General features: G+C 38.1%; 1 protein-coding gene across 2 annotated transcripts in view; it reads left to right on the top strand.

Annotated features, from left to right (window-relative positions):
- The window catches only part of FSTL5 (follistatin like 5), a 560,774-nt gene that overhangs the window by 393,867 nt on the left and 143,028 nt on the right, over nucleotides 1–23,879 (top strand). For both annotated transcript variants that reach the window (XM_038400977.2, XM_038400978.2), the window contains exon 7: nucleotides 7,094–7,260. In XM_038400977.2, the coding sequence (XP_038256905.1) occupies nucleotides 7,094–7,260 (167 nt within the window). The remainder of the gene's footprint in view (nucleotides 1–7,093; nucleotides 7,261–23,879) is intronic.

Raw genomic sequence — 23,879 nt, 5'->3', positions numbered from 1 at the left:
CTGATTTATGGAGCATGCCTTTTGGAAAAGAACAAATTGATGTAATTTTTTCTTCTTGTCTAAATAGAAGATTAATATTTATACTCCAAAGAAAACTGAAATATTGAGTTTTATGATTTAATGATGAAATAACAAACCTTTGCTTCCTAAAGCAATTGAAATACTACTTTGATGCCTACTATTTGAAACACATTAGACAAAATTTACTATCTTTTTAATTGTGCTAATGCTAATCACTAAGTGTTGCCTTGGTGGGTAAAAAAGAGCTAGTTAAGGATCTCAGCATGTTCATAGGTTGCTGTTTTGTCATAATCTGAAGATTAATGCCTGTTTTATATGAACCTAAAGTGAAAAGAATGGAGAAAAGTAAAGCCTTTGGGGGTCACTCCAGTGATTTAAAGACTGAAAGATAAAATAATTGAAGGTCTTTCACTTGGCAGTGAAATGGTTAACCTGGGATGATCCCTGAAAGGTTTTCAAGATTCAGTAAAGGCCTCCAGTGTGTGGAAGGTAATATACTAAACTTCTTCAAGTTATCCAAACTTTTCTCCCCTTAATTGCTTTAGAGGATGAAAGCCCTATAAAGTTAAGATTTTCACATTTAAGCAGTTGTATGCTTGAGATGTGAAAGGGAGATTAAGAATTTGTTGTAAACTCAGTGTTTCATTTGACTCCATGGAAATTTCTGAATGACTGAAGTAATTGTACAGAAGATGGAAAAGAAAGAATGACATTGTTATATGATTTCTGCAGAAGGAAACCAGGAAGTTGTCCTGTGGGAAAAATGATGTGCATTTCAGAAGAAAGTATAATGTGGCAGGAAAGCCTTCAAATAACGATCAGGAACAGAGCTGCTCATTCAGTTTTTGTTCCACCCTAAATCCTGTTTACTCACTTCTGTGTTTCTAGCTAAATACTCTTTAGGCTTTTTGACTTTTTGAGTGAGTCAGCCTGGCTGGGAGTAGGAGAGAACAGATTAAGAGAGAAGCCATGATGTCCCTGTTGCCATGATCATCTCTCCAAGGATTCCTGCTGGTGGAAACAGCATGAACGTCTCCTCAGCACCTTCTTTCTGACTTCTTTAAATTCCACACATGTTCCTAACTATGCTGTTTCTTTTAAGTATGCCACTTTTAGATTATTTTGGATTAGATTAATCCAGCAGCCAAAAATACAAACTTTCAATGTTCCAACCCATGAAAATGACCAAAATGGACTGTGAATTTGGTAGAACCCAACCAGAGGTGAAAGTAAGCCGGTACGCCCGGTACAGTGTACCAGAAAGAGCCCGTGTGCCGTACCGGTGTGGATCGGCTTTCCCAGGCGGCAATTTAAAGGGCCTGGGGCTCCCAGCAGCGGCTGGAGCCCCGGGCACTTTAAATTGCCTCCAGAGCCCTGCTGCCAGAGCCCTGGGGAAGTGGCAGCGGGGCTCAGGCCGCAATTTAAAAGGAGCTCCTGCCACAGCTACCGACCAGGCAGCAGGGCTCCGGGGACGATTTAAAGAGTCTGGGGCTCAGGATGCCGCTACCTCCCCAGGTTCTTTAAATCGTCCCCAGAGCCTGCTGGAGCCCTGGGGTAGTGGCGGTGGGGCTCTGGGGATGATTTAAAGGGCCTGGGGCTCCGACCGCCGTTACCACCCCAGGCTCTTTAAATAGCCACCAGAGCCCCGCCGCCGCTACCCCAGAGCTCCAGCAGGCTCCGGGGCCAGTTTAAAGGACCCGGGGCGGTAGCGGCAACCAGAGTCCTGGACCCTTAAATCGCCACTTGAGCCCTGCTGCAGAGACCCAGGGGTCGCGGCAGCAATTTAAAGGACCTGGGGCTCCACTGCGGTAGTGGCGGCTGGGAGCCCCGGCCCTTTAAATTGCTGCCGGGGCCCCCGGCTGCCACTACTACCCCGGGGCTCTGGCAGCGGGGCTCAGATGACGATTTAAAGGGCCAAGGGCTCGCACTGCCGCTATCCTCTGGAGACCTTTAAATTGTCACCAGAGCCCTGCTGTTGGTAGCGGCAGTGGGGGTAGCAGCAGCGGAACCCTGGGCCTTTTAAAGCTCTGCCAGAGCTCGGGGCCCCGGAGTAGCAGAGGCAGCCGGGAGCCCCAGGGGCTCAAATGGTTATTTGAAAGGCCTGGAGCTCCACTGCAGTAGCAGCAGCTGGAGCCCCGGGCCCTTTCAATCACCCCTGAGCTCTGGGGCTCCCAGCTGCCTCTGCAACTGGTAGCTCTGGGGTGATTTAAAGAGCCCAGGGCTCCCAGCTGCTGCTATCACAGTCCCCAGCCCTGGGCCGTTTAAATCTTGATCTTGATCTTGATTTAAAGGGCCCGGGGATGTAAAGGCACAGCCTCTTCCAGAAGAGGCCACACGTCTTCCGGTAGAGGCCCTGCCCCCTCCTCAGGACTCTGGAGAACCCATAAATCCTTTAAGTTACTTTCACCCCTGGACCCTATCTACGATATACCAATTCCCTCATATTTTATAGTTTGGATGATGGGACTCAGCATTCTTCCCCTTTTGTTTGGAAGTGAAAGCCCACTGAGATTTTAATTAAATAAAAACTTTACAGAAGGTAGAAACCCATTCTAAGTGGGCTGTGTTTGTGTGTCTAAAATTCAGTCTGGAGAAAGAACTGTTGCTGTCTTTTTTTAATTTTTAACTTCTGTGAGTGAGTGTAACAGGAGCTCTTCCTTTCTTCCTCCAATTATGTATGTGTACAGGGTAGGCTAGTGGATTTATACATACACTATTAAGAAGCAAATAGGTTGAAAAACAGCATTGTTTTGTGTCCGCCCTCACTACATTATACAGATTTAGGTTTATTGACTCTGGTTCTGGCAGAGAAAATCCTCCTGGCTCTGTGTAATGTTATGCAGTTATTAAAACAACATGCTTTTTTACATAAGAAGCATTTAGTGGATCACACATTAACTGTGTTATTTACAGTAGGCTGGCCTGTTTAAATTGCCAAGACTGCCTAGCTAGATGGCAAGCTCTAATATAGTATAGCAGAAATACAGCTGAATAAGTCAGTTTTATCCATGTTTGGTTCAAATATTCTTAAGTGTTGTTGTTCTAAACTTTTATTTATTTAGAATTTTAAAATGTGGGGGAGCATCTCAAAATTTAGGCACTTTGTGTTAAAAATAATTGAATAAAAAGATGCAATATATAAACATTATTAGTGGAGTACTTTGGATTTTTCATGAAATGAATAATAACCAACTCTCTTATAATTCCAGGAGGAAAATGTTATTCTCTTCCTCGGGTACAAGTATAGTAATCACATTTTAAAACTTAATTTTTCTTAGATTACTAAATACCACTGTATTTGCAATATCCCCCTCGGTGTTCTCCATACTAAGTATAAAGAGGACAATGAAAATGCAGAGCAGCAGAATTAATCTATTTTAAGTACAATGACTGTATTAAATATTTTATGTATATGATTCTGTTACAGTGCAAATTTAGTTTTAGTAAGAAATATTACATAATGTTGTTGTTTTAGCACAGACATTGTGCTTAGTTTTTCTTAGGTGTTGAATATGCTCTGCTGTTACATTTGAACTGGACGTCTGTATGATCAGCACTTCTGAAAACCAGACCCATATAAAGAGAAAAACACTGGAAAATCCAGAAATGGCAATAATTAGTTGGTCATTTGCTTTTTAAATATTATATACACTTCTTTTATGCTGCTTACAAGATGCATTTTCTGGAGGCTTGGCAAACTGAATTAGTGAAAAGAAAGAAAAGGAAGAAAAGAAAAAACAAACCCGACAACGAGAAACAAAGGAACAAAAAAAAAAAAGAAAAAAAAAAAAAAGAAAAGAAAAGAAAAGAAAAGAAAAGAAAAGAAAAGAAAAGAAGTACTTGTGGCACCTTAGAGACTAACAAATTTATTAGAGCATAAGCTTTTGTGAGCTATTACCAGCAGGAGAGTGGGGAGGGGGAGGGAGATGGGGGGACGAGGGGAGGAACCTTTTGTTGTGGTAATCAAGGTGGGCCATTTCCAGCAGATGGCAAGAACATGTGAGGAACAGTAGCGGGGGGCGGGGAGGGGAATAAACATGGGGAAATAGTTTTACTTTGTGTAATGACATCCACTCCCAGTCTTTATTCAAGCCTAAATTAATTATATCCAGTTTGCAAATTAATTCCAATTCAGCAGCCTCTCACTGGAGTCTGTTTCCCCATGTTTCCCTCCCCCTCCCCCCCCCACTGTTCCTCACATGTTCTTGTCAACTGCTGGAAATGGCCCACCTTGATTATCACTACAAAAGGTTCACCCCACCTCCCCCTTGCTGGTAATAGCTCACCTTACTTGATCACTCTTGTTACAGTGTGTATGGTAACACCCATTGTTTCACGTTCTCTATGTATATAAATCTCCCCCTGTATTTTCCACTGCATGCATGCAATGGATTCTAACCTCCTTCTATTTCCCTTACTGTTTCATTTATAATAAATGACATGCATTTTAATTCTTGTCCTCAGCTGTTGTGTAAATTTGCCATGCTCTATAATAGCTGCCATGTTCCATCACAGAAGCAGGTTGCTCAGTGGATGCAGTGATTTGTGTATTACTCTGTAAAGTGTTTTGATCTCTTTTGGATTCAAAGGAGCATGTAAAATGTGCTTTTTAGTATTACTGTTATGAGTTTCATAAGAAGTCAAAGGAAACATTTCACTTACTGCAGTAATCCAATAGAAATTAATTTATTTCTGTTTCTTTTTAAAGGAAATAATTTGAAATCCTATTGTGCTCAGTAGATCATGGATAATAAAGTTCTTCTGAGAGCTAGAAAGAGAGAACATTCCCACCTTCATTAGCAGTGCTAGCTTGATCAATAAACCATGATTTCATTGACAGAAAGAAGGAAAGCATAAGCACAATAGATTTGTCTCTAGAGGAACTGCAACAAATTCCTTCCTCTTATTTTCTGAACACAGAAACCCATCAGGTGTTCAAATAAATATTCTAATGAGGGGGTGATTGAGCCAGATTTAAGTGGAAAGTGTCATATTTTATTAGGGCTCCTTGGTCAGGATGGATTGATTCAAAGCAAATTAAATCAACTATTTTAATCATGATTTAAAGCAGAAAGCAGGAAACTTTGATTTAAATAATTTATTTTAATCTTCTTTTGCATTAGTACTTTTTAATTATATTCCTAAAGAAAGTTTGATTCTCATTCGTTGGTAACTATTAAAACATGTTGATTTGCAACTAAACATAGCCTTTACACTAAATTTGTCTGTCTTCTTGCAAAGTGTCTTCTATACACTAAATTAAGTAATTATATATCTTAGCACACTGACTCAGATTCTTAAAGTTTACATTTTATATTATGTTAAAAATGGTAAATGATGCATTTCTTATTTACTAGGTGATTTATTTATTTTTATTCATACTTTGTGTCAAATTCTATTTGGATGGGAATTGGAATTCAATTAAAAATGTACAAAACAGGTTTTATATGTAGTTTATTTATAGTGGTTGGATTTTTTTGTAAATTTAATTGATTTTTTTTTCTGTTCACCCTGTCCTTCAAGATAGTAGAACTTGTAAATTTAGAAATTTCTAAGTTTTTATTCTTGGATTAATAGAAGAGAACAAGCTTTCCTGCTTTTTTCAACACCCAGTCAGTTTCTTAACTTTAAATGAACTAATCAGTGAACTGAACTAGTTGAGTAAACTGAAATGAAGAAAATATTCTCTATACCTGCAGAAGAGGCTATTGTCCAAAGCTGGTTTAGCATGCCAACACACTGTAGTTTCGGCTGCTTAGAGAATGGCTTCCATTGGTTCAATGGTTGACTTTCTTTACAACTTCAGCAGCAAACATGCATTGCCTAATCTTATTTTCCTTTTATTTAATTTACATGATATTAATATATAGTAAGTTTAAGCCTTAACACAGGTTGTCATAATTTCAAATTTAATTTTGAATAGGTTTATTTTTAAAACAAAAATATATGTAATTTAAATTAAAAATCCAATTTAAATAAAAAAATCTGGTTATTTTTATTTATTTCTTTTAAAAAATAGTGATTTTGATCCACCCTGAATTTGGTCAATGCAACATTAACATCTTATTATACTGTGGGTCATTATTTATAGGTTTTTATTAGTACTAAAATGTATACTTTTTCTCAGCTTTTTGGAAACTTTCCTTTCTTTTTTCAGGTTATAATGTTCATTTTCACCTCTTCCCTGGAGACTTTCAGATTAGATAGGAAAAGTCTTCTTTTGGATGTTTGTATTTCTGGGACACATTTTCTGTCACAGTTCTGAGTTCTTTCAGTATTCTTTAAATTGGTTTAAATTGGGATTTTATTCATATTGCCTGCAACGCGTCCCATTAGAGCAAATGTTTGCAAATAGCATCCAAGCAGGGTTTTTTTGGAATAGTCTAATCAAAATACTGTGTTGTGTTTTTTCTTTAATATGTATAAAAATATTTGTACAATTGCTTCTCAACAATAAATCAGTTTAAATCAGCTTCATCACTTGCCTGCCATAACCTTATATTCTTGAGTTAAACTGGTTCTAAACAAAGGAGGACTAGATATAAAGAAACAAACCTACATTTTACAAATCTCCTGTTTCAGAGCCTTATCTTAAACACATTTTATTTTCCCTCTCATGTGTTTCCAAATACATGAGCATATTTTATTCATTCAGCTGCATTTATGTTCTAACTTAGCAGGAAATGAACATGTCTCGATGGCTATTGTAATGCTATATTGGTGAATAAACTGATCTGTTTTGGTTCAATTGCAGATGCTGGCTTGGCAGTTAAATAACTTTGTGTGTCTACCTTTGGATCTAGTCTGCCATATTTATTATAACCGTATCTCTGAAATTTTTTTCATGTTAAATGCTTATTTTCTGACGAGGCGATACTTGTCAGTCAATTTAATTGAAATGTCATGCTGACATTTTATTTGGAACAGTTTAAACTTCCAACAGTTCTTTGAAAGTTCTTTTCCCTTTGATTCAAATTAGAATCCTTAAATTACAAAGGTGCGGAAACTGCATGCCAATTAACCTTATGAAACTGCGTGCTTATTAACCTTACAAACAATATATCTTTTACAGAGATTGTTCAGCTGAGTCTGCCAGATGATCAAAAAATAAGTGTCACTACAGCAACAGTAGGACAAAGTGCTGTCCTAAGTTGTGCCATTCAGGGAGCCCTGAGACCTCGTATCATCTGGAAAAGGAACAATGTCATTCTAAATAACTTAGATTTGGAAGACATCAATGTAAGTAATGAAAGGCTCCAAAATGATTTAATGTCCTTATTATAAAATGTTAGCCATACAAAATTAGCAATGTTATTTGAGTAGCTGATAATTGCCTCTGATGGGATATTACTCACAAATGTTTTAACCGGATGTTTGCGAATAATATAGAAAAAAGAGGAAGTGAAAGAGTTAATATGCTTGTTTTTATTTATGTATCTTTGCCTTATTTTGTGTCATGCTGAGCTTGGATATATTAAATTGAGAATGTTTCTTTACAGCCCAAACCAAATGAAAATGAATTGTTTTCAGATCTTTACTTATCTATTGGTTTGTAATGATTGTGCATTGTTATAATATGACCCCAGCAACATTTGGATAATCAAGATTTTAAAGTATATGCAATTTGAGACAGAGTATCTGTCTACTTACCTTGGTGAACTCTGGGTTTAGCACGTCTCTGCTGACAAATATAGAGCTATACAAGATTTTGGTTTTTATACAATACTTGTCCATAAAATGAAGCAACCAAAAATATCTTTTAAGTGAAGTACTTTAATATTTGGCACATATAGTTTTAATTTAGTGCCAGTGTTCGCCAGTTTATCCACAGTCACTTGTTCATCAGCAACTGAATTTGTTATACCTTTTATGATGACCAATAGTGACTGCAATGTCTACTTGTGCTCCCATTCAAGTCAATGATAAAACTCCTACAGTTGTGTAGGATTCAATAGTAAAAGTCACATACAGAGAAACCAAGATGTATCTGATAACCATTTCAGAGAATGAATATAGCAATGTAGGAATATTGAGACAAGATAACATATTAAAATATAGTTAGTGTCATACTGCATATAATAACATCAAAATCTTGCCCATGAAAATGAATCATGGTACAATCAGATCATAATAAGAAGAGTAACAGCTGATTTTGTCTTTAAAAAGGGAAACTGTTTTTCATAATAAGGGATTTACTGTGAATAGGAGTCTTTATTAAGAATCTGATATTGTGCATATTGTATATCTTAATGTGATCATGAATATCACAAAATATTTGGTAGCATTTTAATTATAAATAACTTTCTTTAGAATAGCAATTTTGCTACATACAAAAACAAACACCTCCAGATGAAACTTGACATACAAACTTTCAGCTAAAGTAATAGTGTTGGTCTGGCCATTTTAAGTTACCAAATAGAAAAACTTAGAACTGTGAGGTTTTACATCTTTTGTTTCAAGAAAATCTCTATATTAATGTTATTCTTAGATAGGTTTGGAAGGATTTCATTTTTATCAGTAACTGTCAGTAAATGTTGATATCAGTGTCCAAATACAAACTAAAAAATAATATTTACCTCGATAATTAAAATTTATAGATAGGCAAATTAAGAAAAATCCTGCTTGAGAACCTATTGGACTTTGATTTAAGGGTATTTTCTTTTTGACAATGATGTTGATCATTTTTGTTAATGGTTATAAGGCTTTAACTTTTGAATCTCAATATCTACTGTCATTAAATAGTTATTCTCTAGCCCCTTTGTTGTCTGCCCCCCTCATAATTTCCCACAACTGTGAAAACTTAAATCAGTAGAAATTGGAGGGGGGGAAGCTTAAAACTGATAATTTTGAACAATTGTAAAAAAATGTATATAGATAAAAATTGGATAAATGCTTAAAAATAAACATTGATGCTAGCCCTCAAAATTGTATTAAAATAATCAAATTCTGCCAAGCCTATTCATAGAGCACTGTGAGTGTACATAGCACTTTATAGGCAAATAGGAAAATTCCTGCCCCATAAAGCTTGAAATATGATTTCGTCATGGTACAGCATTACATTACAAACACAGGCAGATCACTGTTGTTGGAATAATAAACTACCAACGATACAATTTGTACTGATTGAAAAATACATGCTACCACTTAGAGAGAGTTAAATGAGTCTGTTCTACAGCCTTAGTTAAGAGCCAGTTGTTTTTTAGCTCATTCGGTAGAGGCTCATGCACTAAGCTGCAGATGTCCCAGGTTCGATCCCACCCGCCGACAACCAGGTGCCGTCAGCATTACACCAGTACATGCGTGAGAGATTGATCCTGCATCGGCCTAAGCAGTACAGCTGCAAGCATGAAGAGAATTTGTACATCATGGCAAACACACATGAAAATACTCCAGATGTAGAAATGACAGCCTTCCCCTACATACAGCTTTTCACACAGCAATCTGGGAGTTTTGCCATTGACTTCAATGGGGTCAGGATTTCATTCCATATTCCTAAATCACCCACTATAAACTTCACTTTTGTGTCATAATACATAAATGGAAAAGTGGAGTCAGAAATAGGTCAGGACCTCTTTACACCCAATCCTGAAGATTTAATCTGGGTATTGAATAACTACTTTGATCAGGTATCCATTGGTGTTGTTTCCTTTAAACTCTGAGGACATAAAATATAGAAAAAATACTGTTTCCTCCTACTGCTCTCCATCCCTTTCATCTCTTTACCCACTCTCTATTAGCAATAGCACTTTTTTTTTCATTACAGCACGTCTGGTCACTCTTTAAATAGTATTATATTTATACTACAACTAGTCAGATAACTAGTCCACTACAAAAGTTTGTTTTGCTGACATAACTAAATTGGTTGTTCTTTAAATGTTCTTAGTTTAGCATCTAGATTTTAAGTAAACTAAAGGCATCCCAGCTATTTCTGAAGTACCTGGATGGGAGGAGAAATGTGGTGTTCCTTTTAGGAAATGTGAATTTGGTGGTCTAATTTGGAAGGAAAAAACAATTTCTCTTTTCTTAACAACTTTATAGATGTTCTGGGATTTAGCTTTCACTAGTAAAGACAGCAGCATATCAAATACACATCTGAGGTGTAATCATCCTGTTGTGTCCTGTACTTTGAGGGAAAGAACTGTGTATGAGTTCCACCAGCTGCCTGAGAGATACACTTACATTTACTCTAGCTGCATTTGCAAAGGCATGTTCCTTCTTGCCCTCTCCCTATTTTCTTTCCTCAAAGTCCATAAGTGAATCCATGAGAAGTTAATATCCCAGAGATAATGCTCCTTTCCACAATGTAGAATTCTGTTTCACTAAAGGTTCTAAGCACATCCTCTGTTAAGGAAGCCTAAAGGGGGAAACAGGTGAGACAACCACCACTGAAGAAGTACAGGGCTTCCACAGAGATGGCCTTCTTCAGATATCTTACGATACATGGATTGTGGGAGTAGAGCCCCCCTGTTAGAACTGTCAGGGAGAAACCTGCCCTTACTCCTCTGCATGGTTTGGAAAAAGCTCTTAGGAGGACCTTATGGAGTATTCCTTGTCCATGGACATCTCCCGCAGGATTCGTAGATTCATAGATACTAAGGTCAGAAGGGACCATTCTGATCATCTAGTCCGACCTCCTGCACAGCGCAGGCCACAGAATCACACCCACCCACTCCTATGAAAAACCTCACCCATGTCTGAGCTATTGAAGTCCTTAAATCATGGTTCAAAGACTTCAAGGAGCAGAGAAGCCTCCCTCAAGTCAACCATGCCCCATGCTACAGAGGAAGGCGAAAAACCTCCAGGGCCTCTTCAATCTGCCCTGGAGGAAAATTCCTTCCTGACTCCAAATATGGCGATCAGCTAAACCCTAAGCATATGGGCAAGATTCACCAGCCAGATACTACAGAAAATTCTTTCCTGGATAACTCAGATCCCATCCATCTAATATCCCATCTCAGGGGATTAGGCCTATTTACCCTGAATATTTAAAGATCAATTACTTACCAAAATCCCATTATCCCATCATACCGTCTCCTCCATAAACTTATCAAGTAGAATCTTAAAACCAGATAGATCTTTTGTCCCCTCTGCTTCCCTTGGAAGGCTATTCCAAAACTTCACTCCTCTGATGGTTAAAAACCTTCGTCTGATTTCAAGTCTAAACTTCCTGGTGGCCAGTTTATACCCATTTGTTCTTGTGTCCACATTGGTGCTGAGCTGAAATAATTCCTCTCCCTCTCCTGTATTTATCCCTCTGATATATTTATAGAGAGCAATCATATCTCCCCTCAACCTTCTTTTAGTTAGGCTAAACAAGCCAAGCTCCTTAAGTCTCCTTTCATAAGACAAATTTTCCATTCCTCAGATCATCCTAGTAACCCTTCTCTGTAGCTGCTCCAGTTTGAATTCATCCTTTTTAAACATGGGAGACCAGAACTGCACACAGTATTCTAAGTGAGGTCTCACCAGTGCCTTGTATAACGGTACTAAAACCTCCTTATCCCTACTGGAAATGCCTCTCCTGACGCATCCCAAAACCGCATTAGCTTTTTTCACAGCCATATCACATTGGCAGCTCATAGTCATCCTATGATCAACCAATACTCCAAGGTCCTTCTCCTCTTCTGTTACTTCTAATTGATGCGTCCCCAACTTATAACTAAAATTCTTTTTATTAATCCCTAAATGCATAACCTTACACTTCTCACTATTAAATTTCATCCTATTACTATTACTCCAGTTTACAAGGTCATCCAGATCCTCCTGTATAATATCCCGATCCTTCTCCGAATTGGCAATACCTCCCAGCTTTGTATCATCTGCAAACTTTATTAGCACACTCCCACTTTTTGTACTGAGGTCAGTAATAAAAAGATTGGTCCCAAAACCGATCCCTGAGGAACTCCACTGTTAACCTCCCTCCAACCTGACAGTTCGCCTTTCAGTAGGACCCGTTGCAGTCTCCCCCTTTAACCAATTCCTTAGCCACCTTTTGATGTTCATATTGATCCCCATCTTCTCCAATTTAACTAATAATTCCCCATGTGGGACAGTATCAAATGCCTTACTGAAATGTAGGTAAATTAGATCCACTGCATTTACTTTATCTAAAAAATCTGTTACCTTTTCAAAAAAGGAGATTAGGTTGGTTTGGCACGATCTACCTTTTGTAAAACCATGTTGTATTTTGTCCCATTTACCATTGACTTCAATGTCCTTAACTAATTTCTCCTTCAAAATTTTTTCCAGGACCTTGCATACTACAGATGTCAAACTAACTGGCCTGTAGTTATCCGGATCACTTTTTTTCCTTTCTTAAAAATAGGAACTATATTAGCAATTCTCCAATCATTCGGTACTATTCCTGAGTTTACAGATTCATTAAAAATTCTTGCTAATGGGCTTGCAATTTCAGGTGCCAATTCCTTTAATATTCTTGGATGAAGATTATCTGGGCCCCCCGATTTAGTCCCATTAAGCTGTTTCAGTTTCGCTTCTACCTCTGATATGGTAATATCTACCTCTATATCCTCCTTCCCATTTGTCATGCTACCATTATCCCCAAGATCCTCTTTAGCCTTATTAAAGACTGAGGCAAAGTATTTGTTTAGATATTGGGCCATGCCTAGATTATCTTTAACCTCCACTCCATCCTCAGTGTTAAGCGGCCCCACTTCTTCTTTCTTAGTTTTCTTCTTATTTATATGTCTATAGAACCTTTTACTATTGGTTTTAATTCCCTTTGCAAGGATGAAGTGATCAGGCCTTTGTTTTATCATATTGTATGTATTATAAGAAGAGGTTGTTTTAGATATTTGTAGCTGACGGCATTATTCTTAGATATGGTTATCCTTTGTTCCCAACAGAATTTTGTATTCTGTATTTGTTCTGTATTCAGATTAGAATTTCAGTCTAACTAGATAAAAATACAGTATTGTTAGGTAAATTGGCTTCTGACTAGCTAGTTTTAAAATAAATTCTTTAAAATTTCCCTCAGTAAATAATGGTCAGTCAACCAGCAATGAAATTAGTTGCCAAAATTCCACTTGGTGCACACTCTTTAGTATGTGTTCCCAACAGACTGTGTGAAGGTCATTTTAATAAACTAGTTGTCACTTTTCCTCATATAGTATTTTTATTGACACACTCAAACTTATCTCTTGCCTAGCTCCTATACTTTTTATTGATTATATTTTCTGAGGTAGTCGCATTTGACTAATAATAATTCATCAAAGTTGGCACATTTCTATTTTTTATCATACTTTATCTCTTAAGTATTAAGAGATAATGTCTTCCAAATCTTAAGTGTTATTATTTACTTTTTTCTCTTTCCTTATTGGATCAAATACCAATACTGCTGGCTCAGTTAAATTTTTAGAATTAAACATCAAAATAATTACATTTGTTTTAAATTCTCACTGATACAACTGCCTATTATTTAATAATACATACACCTTTCAGGTTTTTTACTATCTTACTGCTCATAAAAGATAGTTTGTATTTTTTATTTATTTATGTTTTTATGGAAAAAGTATTTTGTTTTGACCAATGTTATCCCTATATTTACTAGCCCTTTTCCACAGTCACTTTTTCCATCTCTTTTTTGGACCCTTATTCACAATGAGCTATTTTAAAGAAATAGTGGCATTATTCACATGATCCACTGGCATTCAAGGAGTAAGACTTGTAGGATCATGCTCTTTTTATAGGTACCATCTCATTTGCTTTCATCCGTTTGAACATTAAGAAGACTTTGTACAGTTATATTTTTATTGTATTTTAATATTTTTCATTATGTTGTTCAGTACTATAGAGTAGACGCTATGGGTCTAGGTACTCTCTTGCTCAGAGATCTGCTCAGCACAGGAGAGAAAGGGGAAGGAGATGCATTGGGGTGCCAGTTACAGTTCACCAATTATTTGGGTTGTTTGGACCTGGCATATGTCAGAGCTCTAGGTGCTCTGACTTAAGATAAGAGGGAACAGTCTCCCGGAACCTTATGCCAACTGTAAACTGAGCTCTGGCCACATTCAGTATGCTGGTGGCCAGCTAGTTATGTCAGCTATATGTCATCTGGGAATTCTACCATGGTGGAAGAATTCCCTGCTGGGGAATGAGCTTTCCACTTCCTTTGTGCCACAGGATTGTTGCAGAAGCAGCATGTGCCTGAACCTATGCTTGTTGATATCAATGGTAATTATACTATTCATTTCAATGGGAACAAAATCAAGCTCAGAGGGCCAAACTGATCAAGACACACAGAAGTATGAAGACAAACAGGGATCGATTTAAGTGGCAAGCCTCAACTTCATTAATTTAACACCTCAGAAGGGTGCTCTCATCTCTCCCAACTCTCCCATACCAGATATTTAAGTGGGCTAAGAGACCAGAAGAGTTAAGGAAAATAAGGAGGTTTTTTAAAAAATATATTAGGAACAAAAAGAATCCTGACAATGATACTGACTCATCACCAGATGGAAATGGTAAAATTATCAATAACAATACAGAAGAGGCAAAGGTGTACAGTAATATTTCTGTTCTGTATTTGGGGTTAAAAATAGATGATATAATCTCATCATATGGTGATGGTAACTCTTTTCATTGCACTAGTCTGTCTGGAGGATGTTAAACAGAAGCTACTAAAGGCAGACATTTGTTAATCAGCAGGTTCAGATAAGTTACAACCAAGAGTTTTTAAAGAGTGGTCTGAAGAGCTCACTGGACTGTTAATGTTGACTTTCAGGGGAAGTTCCAGAAGACTGGAAGAAAGCTAATGCTGTGCCAATTTTTAAAAAGGGTAAACGGGATGACCTGCATAATTATTAAAGATAATGGAATGGCTTGATCAATAAAGAATTAAAAGAGGGTGATGTATTTACTGCAAATCAACAGGAGTTGATGGAAAATAGATCCTGTCAAAGTAAATTGATATCTTTGTTGAGTTTACAAGTTTGGTAGCTAAAGGTAATAATGTTGATGTAATATACTTAGACTTCTCTAAGGCATTTGACTTACCACATGGCGTTTTGATTAAAAACTGAGAAGAATATAAAATTAACGTGGCACACATTAAATGGATTAATGGCTGGCTAATAGGTCTCAAAATGTGATTGTAAATGGGGAATCATCAGCAAGCAAGGATCTTGGCCCTATGCTATTTAAAGTTTTTATTAATGAAGAAAGCATAAAATGATCACTGATAAAGTTTGCAGATGACCCAAAAATTGGGGTAGTGGTAAATTAAAGAAGAGGACAGGTCACTAATTCAGAGCAATCTAGACTGCTTGGTAAACTGGGCAAAAGCAAAGACTGTGTTTTAATATGCTAAATATAAATAAATACATCTTGGAACAAATAATGTAGGCCATAATTACAGGACTGAGGACTCCATCCTGAGAATCAGAGACTCCGAAAAAGATTCAGGGGTCATGGTGGATAATCAGCTGAACATGAACTCCCAGTGTGAAGCTGAGGCCAAAAGGACTAATGCAATCCTTGGATGCATAAACGGGAATTTCGAGTGGGAATAGAGAGGTTATTTTACTCAATATTTGGCACTGATGCAGCTGCTGTTGGAATAATGTGCCAGTTCTGGTATTCACAATTCAAGAGTGTATACAGTTTGGAGAGGGTTCAGAAAAGAGTTACGAGAATGAATAAAGGATTAGAAAACTTGCCTTACTATGATAGACTCAAAGAGCTATCTATCTAAATTCTATTTAGTTTAACAAAGAGAAGGTTAAGGAGTCACTCAATTATATACCTACATGGGGTAGAAATATTTGGTAATAGTCTTTTCAGTCTAGCACAGAAAGGTATAACACAATCCAAGTACCTGGAAATTGAAGCCAGACACATTCAGACTGGAAATATAAGACATACATTTTTAATGGTGAGAACAATTAACCATTGGGACAATTTTCTAAGGATGGTGGTGGAGTCTCCATCACTGGATATTTTTAAATCAAGATTGGGTGTTTTTTTTTTCTAACAGATCTGCTCTAGGAGTTATTTTCGGGAAGCTCTATGACCTGTGTATACAGGAGGCCAGACCAGATGATCAAAATATTCTCTTCTGGCCTTGCAATCTATGAATCTTTGAAAGTGTGAGGGTGACAGGGCTCCCACCATATAACATATAACTCAGGGTAAACTCCCGCTCAGCCTACCAAAGGATTCTGCTCATGCTTGTTAATCCTCTTACTATTCCTACCCATAAGGGGGACCTCGGTCAGAGAAGTCTTCAGGTCTCCCCTTCTCCCACAGATGTAAGGACCACCAATGAAATATGAGGTGTCCATTACTTCTGGAAGCTGTCCTTTTTGCTTTTTATCTGTGCTGAATTCCAACCATGATGAATTAAACAGGTGTTCAAATTCCTAATATTAATATCTAGGTCCTCCTCTTTGATCTAACTGTGTCTCCATGATGCTGTGAGTAAGGTAAAAAATCCCATCAGGCTTCTGTCAATTTGTCCCCAGTGAAAACAATTCCTTTCTGATCCCAAAACAGGCAATCATGCTAAAAAAACACAGCCCCTATACTACAATTAAAAGGAGGGAGGGTGGGACAACTAAAGAGAGCGAGAGACTCCAAAAGACCCAATCAATGGTTTAAATTAATGGCCAGGGCAGGAGGGGAAGAAACAGGAGTTAGGGACCAGTCAGATACCATCTCCCTGTGGCTGGTCAGTGAGAGGTGGAGAGCTTTGGAAGCAGAGGGTCCCACCTCTGCATTCCCCAGCATCCACCTCTCCCCAGGACTGTTCACCACACTGTATGTCCAGTCAAGTCTCTGACCTGTTGAGCTGGGTGCTGTGGCATTCTGCTTTCAGGTTTCCATCAGAGTAACTGAGGGCAGAAATTGATCCATGGTCATCCAACAGCTGACAGGAGGAGTGCAGCTCTACATGGTCCCCTATGGTTAGATGGGTGACAACTTCTGTTACATGTATTTGTGTTCTATTGTTTGGTTTGGTTTGGTTTTCCATTAATTCTCATTTTACACCCAAATGTCTTTTCTTTTAAACATATCTAAATAAGCTGGGTCAGTTAATAATTGTTTTTGTCTTTTATAACTTCAAATTGAAAGGCCTTATGTCCCTGAAAGGCTGTAATATAAGATGTATACCCATTCCTAACTGCCCTGATGAGAATAACCTGAGGCAACCCATATGAAACTAGCTAGAAGGAGATACGCACTAAATGTTTATATGAATTGCTAACAAAATGAGAAATTTTTATCTTGCACATCACTTTGAGAATTTAAAACATTTTCTCACCCTTACATATATGTTTTGTTAGCAGTTATAATCACAAAATTAAAGGGATATTGCCAACTTGACATTTTTTAAACTAATTTTAAATCAGTTTTCTATCATGACACTCCTGAGCATGCTTTATCTAAAACACTCTTTTAAAAACAGTTAAAGGGGATTTTCTGATCCCTGCTGGTTAGAATGGTCTTTTGAATAGGCTGAAGTACACCCTCCAGTTTTTGCTCTTCTGCTGCTTTTAATTGGAAACGTGTTCTTTTCAGTACCGAGAGAAGTGCATGCCATCAACAAACAGTGAAATTAACCTTACACAAAGTCATATACTGTGGCCACAACTTATCCCACTATACTTCTCCCTGTTGTTGCCTCAGTTTCCACTTCTTCCTCATGTAAGGAAATTTCACTCTGTGGATGTTTTCTCAGTAACTCTCTTCTTTTGGGAGCCTTGTTTATTAATGTAAATTTCAAAACAACACAAAAAATTCCACCCAGATGTCTCACAAGCTCTGGAGCAGGGTTCTGCGGAGGCTTTCTTCCAGCATGTTTGCTCCTTACACTCCATCCTTCCTAGCTGGCTCCTGCTCCCTAAAGACTTGACTTTCCAGATCTCCGCCCTCTGCCTAATTAAGTGAACAGAGTCTCCACCTCTCAGGTGAGTGCCCTAGCCACTGGACCATGGGCTATTCTGATGTGGGTCTCCCTCAATCTCTCTTGTTGAAGTTCTTTAATTCAATAATTAATTATTAATTGGACCAGAGAAAAAAGTAACAATCACTCTATAGTTCAGTAGTTAGGCACTCACCTAAGAGGTGGGAAATCCTTGTTCAAATCCTTTCTCCTCATTAGGGGAGGGGAAAATTGAAGTGAGATGTCTCTCATCCCATATGGGTACCCTAACCACTGGGCTAAAGGTTATGAGGGTGGAATCCTCCTCCTTCCCCCACCATCTTCTGCTTTCTGTGGACTTAGGTGTCCTCTGATCAATTCTACTACACTGGGCCCTGCAAGCAAGACAGGTGCTCCTTCACTTCATAGAATCGTAGAATATCAGGGCTGGAATGGACCTCAGGAGGTCATCTAGTCCAACCCCCTGCTCAAAGCGGGACCAGTCCCCAACTAAATCATCCCAGCCAGGGCTTTGTCAAGCCTGACCTTGAAAACCTCTAAGGAAGGAGATTCCACCACCTCCCTAGGTAACCCATTCCAGTGCTTCACCACCCTCCTAGTGAAAAAGTTTTTTCCTAACATCCAAACTAAACCTTCCCCCACTGCAACTTGAGACCATTACTCCTTGTTCTGTCATCTGGTACTACTAAGAATAGTCTAGATCCATCCTCTTTGGGACCCCCTTTCAGGTAGTTGAAAGCAGCTATCAAATTCCCCCTCAGTCTTCTCTTCTGCAGATTAAACAACCCCAGTTCCCTCAGCCTCTCCTCATAAGTCATGTGCTCCAGCCCCCTAATCATTTTTGTTGCCCTCCACTGGACACTTTCCAATTTTTCCACATCCATCTTGTAGTGTGGGGACAAAACTGGACACAGTACTCCAGATGAGGCCTCACCAATGTCGAATAGAGGGGAATGATCACGTCCCTCGATCTGCTGTCAATGCCCCTACTTATACAGCCCAAAATGCCATTAGCCTTCTTGGCAACAAGGGCACACTGTTGATTCATATCCAGCTTCTCGTCCACTGTAACCCCTAGTTCTCTTTCTGCAGAACTGCTGCCTAGCCATTTGGTCCCTAGTCTGTAGAAGTGCATGGGATTCTTCCATCCTAAGTGCAGGACTCTGCACTTGTCCTTGCTGAACGTCATCAGATTTATTTTGGCCCAATCCACTAATTTGTCTAGGTCACTCTGTATCCTATCCCTACCCTCCAGCATATCTACCACTCCTCCTAGTTTAGTGTAATCTGTAAACTTGCTGAGGGTGCAGTCCACGCCATCCTCCAGATCATTAATGATGTTATTGAACAAAACCAGCCTCAGGACTAACCCTTGGGGCACTCCGCTTGATACCAGCTGCCAACTAGACATGGAGAAAATTGTTCACTATCCGTTAGCCTGATGATCTAGACAGCTTTATAGTCCATTCATCCAGCCCATACTTCTTTAACTTGCTGGCAAGAATACTGTGGAAGACCGTATCAAAAGCTTTGCTAAAGTCAAGGAATAACATGTCCCCTGCTTTCCCCTCATCCACAGAGCCAGTTATCTCATCATAGAAGGTAATTAGGTTAGTCAGGCATGACTTATCCTTGGTGAATCCATGCTGACTGTTCCTAATCACTTTCCTCTCCTCGAAGAGCTTCAAAATTGATTCCTTGAGGACCTGCTCTATGATTTTTCCAGGGACTGAGGTGAGGCTGACTGGCCTGTAGTTCCCAGGATCCTCCCCTTCCCTTTTTTAAATTAGCCTTTTTCCAGTCCAGGACCTCCCCCGATCGCCATGAGTTTTCAAAAATAATGGCCAATGGCTCTGCAATTACATCCATCAACACCTTTAGCACCCTCAGATGCAGTGCATCCAGTCCCATTGACTTGTGCTCATCCAGTTTTTCTAAATAGTCCTGAACCACTTCTTTCTCCACAGAGGCCTGGTCACCTCCTCCCCATGCTGCCCAGTGCAGCAGTCTGGGAGCTGACCTTGTTTGTGAAAAGAGAGGGAAAAAAGCATTGAGTACATTAGCTTTTTCCACATCCTCTATCACTAGGTTGCCTCCCTCATTCAGTAAGGGGCCCGCACTTTCCTTGGCTTTCTTCTTGTTGATAACATACCTGAGGAAACCCTTCTTGTTACTCTTAACATCTCTTGCTAGCTGCAACTCCAAGTGTGATTTGGCCTTCCTGATTTCACTCCTGCATGCCTGAGCAATACTTTTATACTCCTCCCTGATCATCTGTCCAAACTTCCACTTCTTGTAAGCTTCTTTTTTGTGTTTAAGATCAGCAAGGATTTCATTGTTAAGTCAAGCTGGTTGCCTGCCATATTTACTATTCTTTCTACACATCGGGATGGTTTGTTCCTGCAACCTCAATAAGGATTCTTTAAAATACAGCCGGCTCCCCTGGACTCCTTTCTCCGTCATGTTATTCTCCCAGGGGATCCTGCCCATCGGTTCCCTAAGGAAGTCCAGGGTCCGTATTCTGCTGTTCTCCTTTCTTCTGTGTCAGGATCCTGAACTCGACCATCTCATGGTCACTGCCTCCCAGGTTCCCATCCTTTTGCTTCCCCTACTAATTCTTTTCTTCTCCTAGTTTGTGGATCATAATGGCACTTAGTCAGGAGATCGGAATCTAGGCTGGTAGAGTAAGATAGCAATGTGTGTACCCAGAAGCAGAAACTTAGGCACCCAAAGAAGTTTTACAGCAGAAATGTAGGTGCTGAGTGAGTTTAGGCATCTACAGAGGTAGGTGGCAGCTGAGTTTAGTTTTATGTCTCACAAGAAATCCCTTTGTGGATATAGACCCTGGCGCTCCCCTTCTCTCACTGCTTTCGTGTATCGGCTTGTAATGTAAGACTGTGAAGGAACAGATCTTCTTTTTGTTGTGTACCTAAGCACAACTGGACACTGATCTAATTGAGGCCTCTAGGCAGTACTGCAATATAAATAAATAATAAGTGAAACTGACCCTATACAAAGTGCTAGCAGGTGCTTATAATAAACAGAAATAGAGAGAAAGATCTTTCCCTTTCCCAGTCTCTTTGAGTTATATTAATCCAAGGAGTTTCTTGTGACAACAATAGGTACAAGATTTCAAAACAGATGTGTTATTTTCAATTTGATTTCCATTGAAAATCCAATATTTTAAAAGCATTTATTGTCTAATTAAACTTTGCACCTTTCACAACCTGAAATATTTTAGTAGAATTAAGTAGGAAAATTGTTTGTATACAATCAGTCCAATACACTGTTTCCTCAAGCAGTATTGCATCATATCACAGCTACATACCTAATGAAATGTGTTGTACTATATCTTAATTCCAATATTTGTAACACAATATCCCTACTTAAAATGTATTGTTAACGGTTTTCTGCTTGAAATTGTTGAACCTCCCACTTTAGTGACTTGTCCCAAATACTGGGTAAAAGAAAACTGCAATTTAACATTGTGATAAGGAGTATGGAAAACTAAACCATTTTAGTAGACTGTACAAGACTGAGGATAGATGTCATAGTTGTTGTTTTAGAATTGTACAGAAAGTGGATGGCCCCATAGACAGTATGGGAAGATATGGATATCATGATTCTCTACCTAATTCCAAATACATATAGAGGTCAGAGACTTGGGGCCAATATCACTGTATGTAACAATGTTTTTGGGGAGCCACTAGGTTAAATTACAGCTGGACATTAGGGGCTCATGTAGAGTGATCAATCCCCCAGAGTAATTCCCAGACTTGACTCTTTAGTTGAAGCAGATGCTTTCAAGGTAATGAACAGTGAGAGCACAATACAGCCAGTATGAAAATGAATCTCACATTAGCAAACCAGAAAAAAGATATGGTAGCAGATGTAAACTGCCAGTAACCCCAGCTAATGAGGCCAGGGATCTGATTACAAGCACTGAGCACTGGAACTTTGTATGTGCAGTAGGAAAGCAGATTAGTCCGATGGACTATGGAGATGATTTGAAAGAATGGGTGATGGCTGTCCAAAAGGAGAGCTGTGACTGGAAGTAGAGGCACTCGTTGAGTCAGTGTGCTCTTCACAGAGGAAAATTCAATTGGCACTGTATGACTGTATCTGCGAGAAGAGGTATCAGTGCTGTGTTAGATTCCAGTGCCCTCTGGATAAGCAGCATGATGTCTATAAAGAAGCAAAATGCAGATCTCTTTCCAATAATTTGGCCTGTCTACTGCAAGACTTATTGCCAAGACAGATAAAAAGTGGTGATTTAAAAAAAATCAGACTTTATAAATTGGCTTTTTCCCATTTAAATGCGGGTTTTTTTTCTTCAAATAAACCCAATTAACCTTTTAAATTTGAAATTGACACCCTCTGTTAAGGCCTAAACTTACTATAATATATTAAATAACTTATGATGAAGACAAAAATAATATTAAGCAGTACATGTTTTCTCCCAAATTTTAAAGAAAAACAAATCACTGAACTGCTGGAAGTCACTGGCTAAGCACTTTGAACCAGAGTTTGTTGAAGGGCTAAGCTTTTGATTACAGTAGCCTCTTTTGCAGGTACAGAGAAAATATTTTCTGTCCTTCAGTTGATTCAAGTAGTTCAATTCAATTACTAATTCATTCAAAGTTAAAAAAAATTGGAAGTTGAAAAAGCAGAAAAGCTTGTTTTCTTCTTCCAATAGATGAATAAAAACTAGGTGAGAGAGTTCATCTACTTGTTCTAAAGCCTTAAAGGACATGGTGACCAGAAACAATCAGTTCAATTAATTAATTACAGATAATAAATCAGTTTGTTTTAAATGCAAAATGTTTGATAAATGTATTTTTCTACATATCCAGAACATATAAAGTAGTTATATTTATTATTAATAATAATAACAATAATAATAATTAATAAAAATTAAAATTTGTTTTTGTTAATTTTGGATTTGAATTTTTATCCAAATACACCTTGTCACAAATCACAAGTAAAAATTAATCATCTAGTAAATAAGAAATGTATCATTCATCATTTTTAACATAAGAAAAATATAAAGTGTAAGAATCTGAATAAATGGAAGTTGAGTAATATAATTGTTTAAATATGTATAGATATAGTATATTCTCCTGGGTGGCAAACAGAAGCACCACATTTAGAGTAAAGCCTATATTTAGTGGCAAATCAACACGTGTTAATGGTTACCAACCAATAAGAATCAATCTCTCTTTAGGAAAATAATGGAAAAAGTACAAATTCAAAACATGATTAAAATTGATTATTTAAATCAATGCATTATTTATTGTAATAAAATAACCTTAAAAAGATAGATTTTTCAGAAAGTTCTGAGAACACACACTCAAAATCTGTCTTGTTTAGGTGTTTCAAGTTGGGCACCCAGAAACTGAGGCATCCAAAATCATTAGTTGCCTTTGAAAATCTTGACTTGAACATTCAGTTTAAGTATGGAGCAAGCTTCCATTCATGAGGAGATGCTGAGGAGGCAAAACATATATGAAAGCTGGGTACAGAGGCTCATATTTGCTAATTCAGTCCTTGGGATTTCTCTTTCACATTACAGGAATTTAGTATCAGAAGCAGAACAAATGTTATCCAAAGATTGCAACAAAAGCATAAAGGCTTGGAAAGAGTCTGGATATTTCTGAGTTAAATTTTCAACACAGAAAATGTACTCCTAAAAAAACAAAAAGAGTGCATGGCTATTTTATATGCTGTGTTAGGGAAGCAAGACATTGCATGTGTTGTATTTCCCTACAGCACACAAAATTTTATGTTGTTCATTTGACACACACTTAACAACAAATGGGAAGGAGCTTAAGTATATCTGCAATTTTAAACAAATGTCCAGGTTTTTTAAATAAAGCATTAAACAAATGTCTAGATTTTTTAAATAAAACATGAAAGTATCCTTTTATTTGTAAACATCCTATTTATTGTTTTGCAC

The sequence above is a fragment of the Dermochelys coriacea genome, chromosome 4 (genome assembly GCF_009764565.3).
Source record: "Dermochelys coriacea isolate rDerCor1 chromosome 4, rDerCor1.pri.v4, whole genome shotgun sequence".
NCBI classification, from domain to species: domain Eukaryota; kingdom Metazoa; phylum Chordata; order Testudines; family Dermochelyidae; genus Dermochelys; species Dermochelys coriacea.
This window is presented reverse-complemented; position numbering and strand designations above follow the sequence as displayed.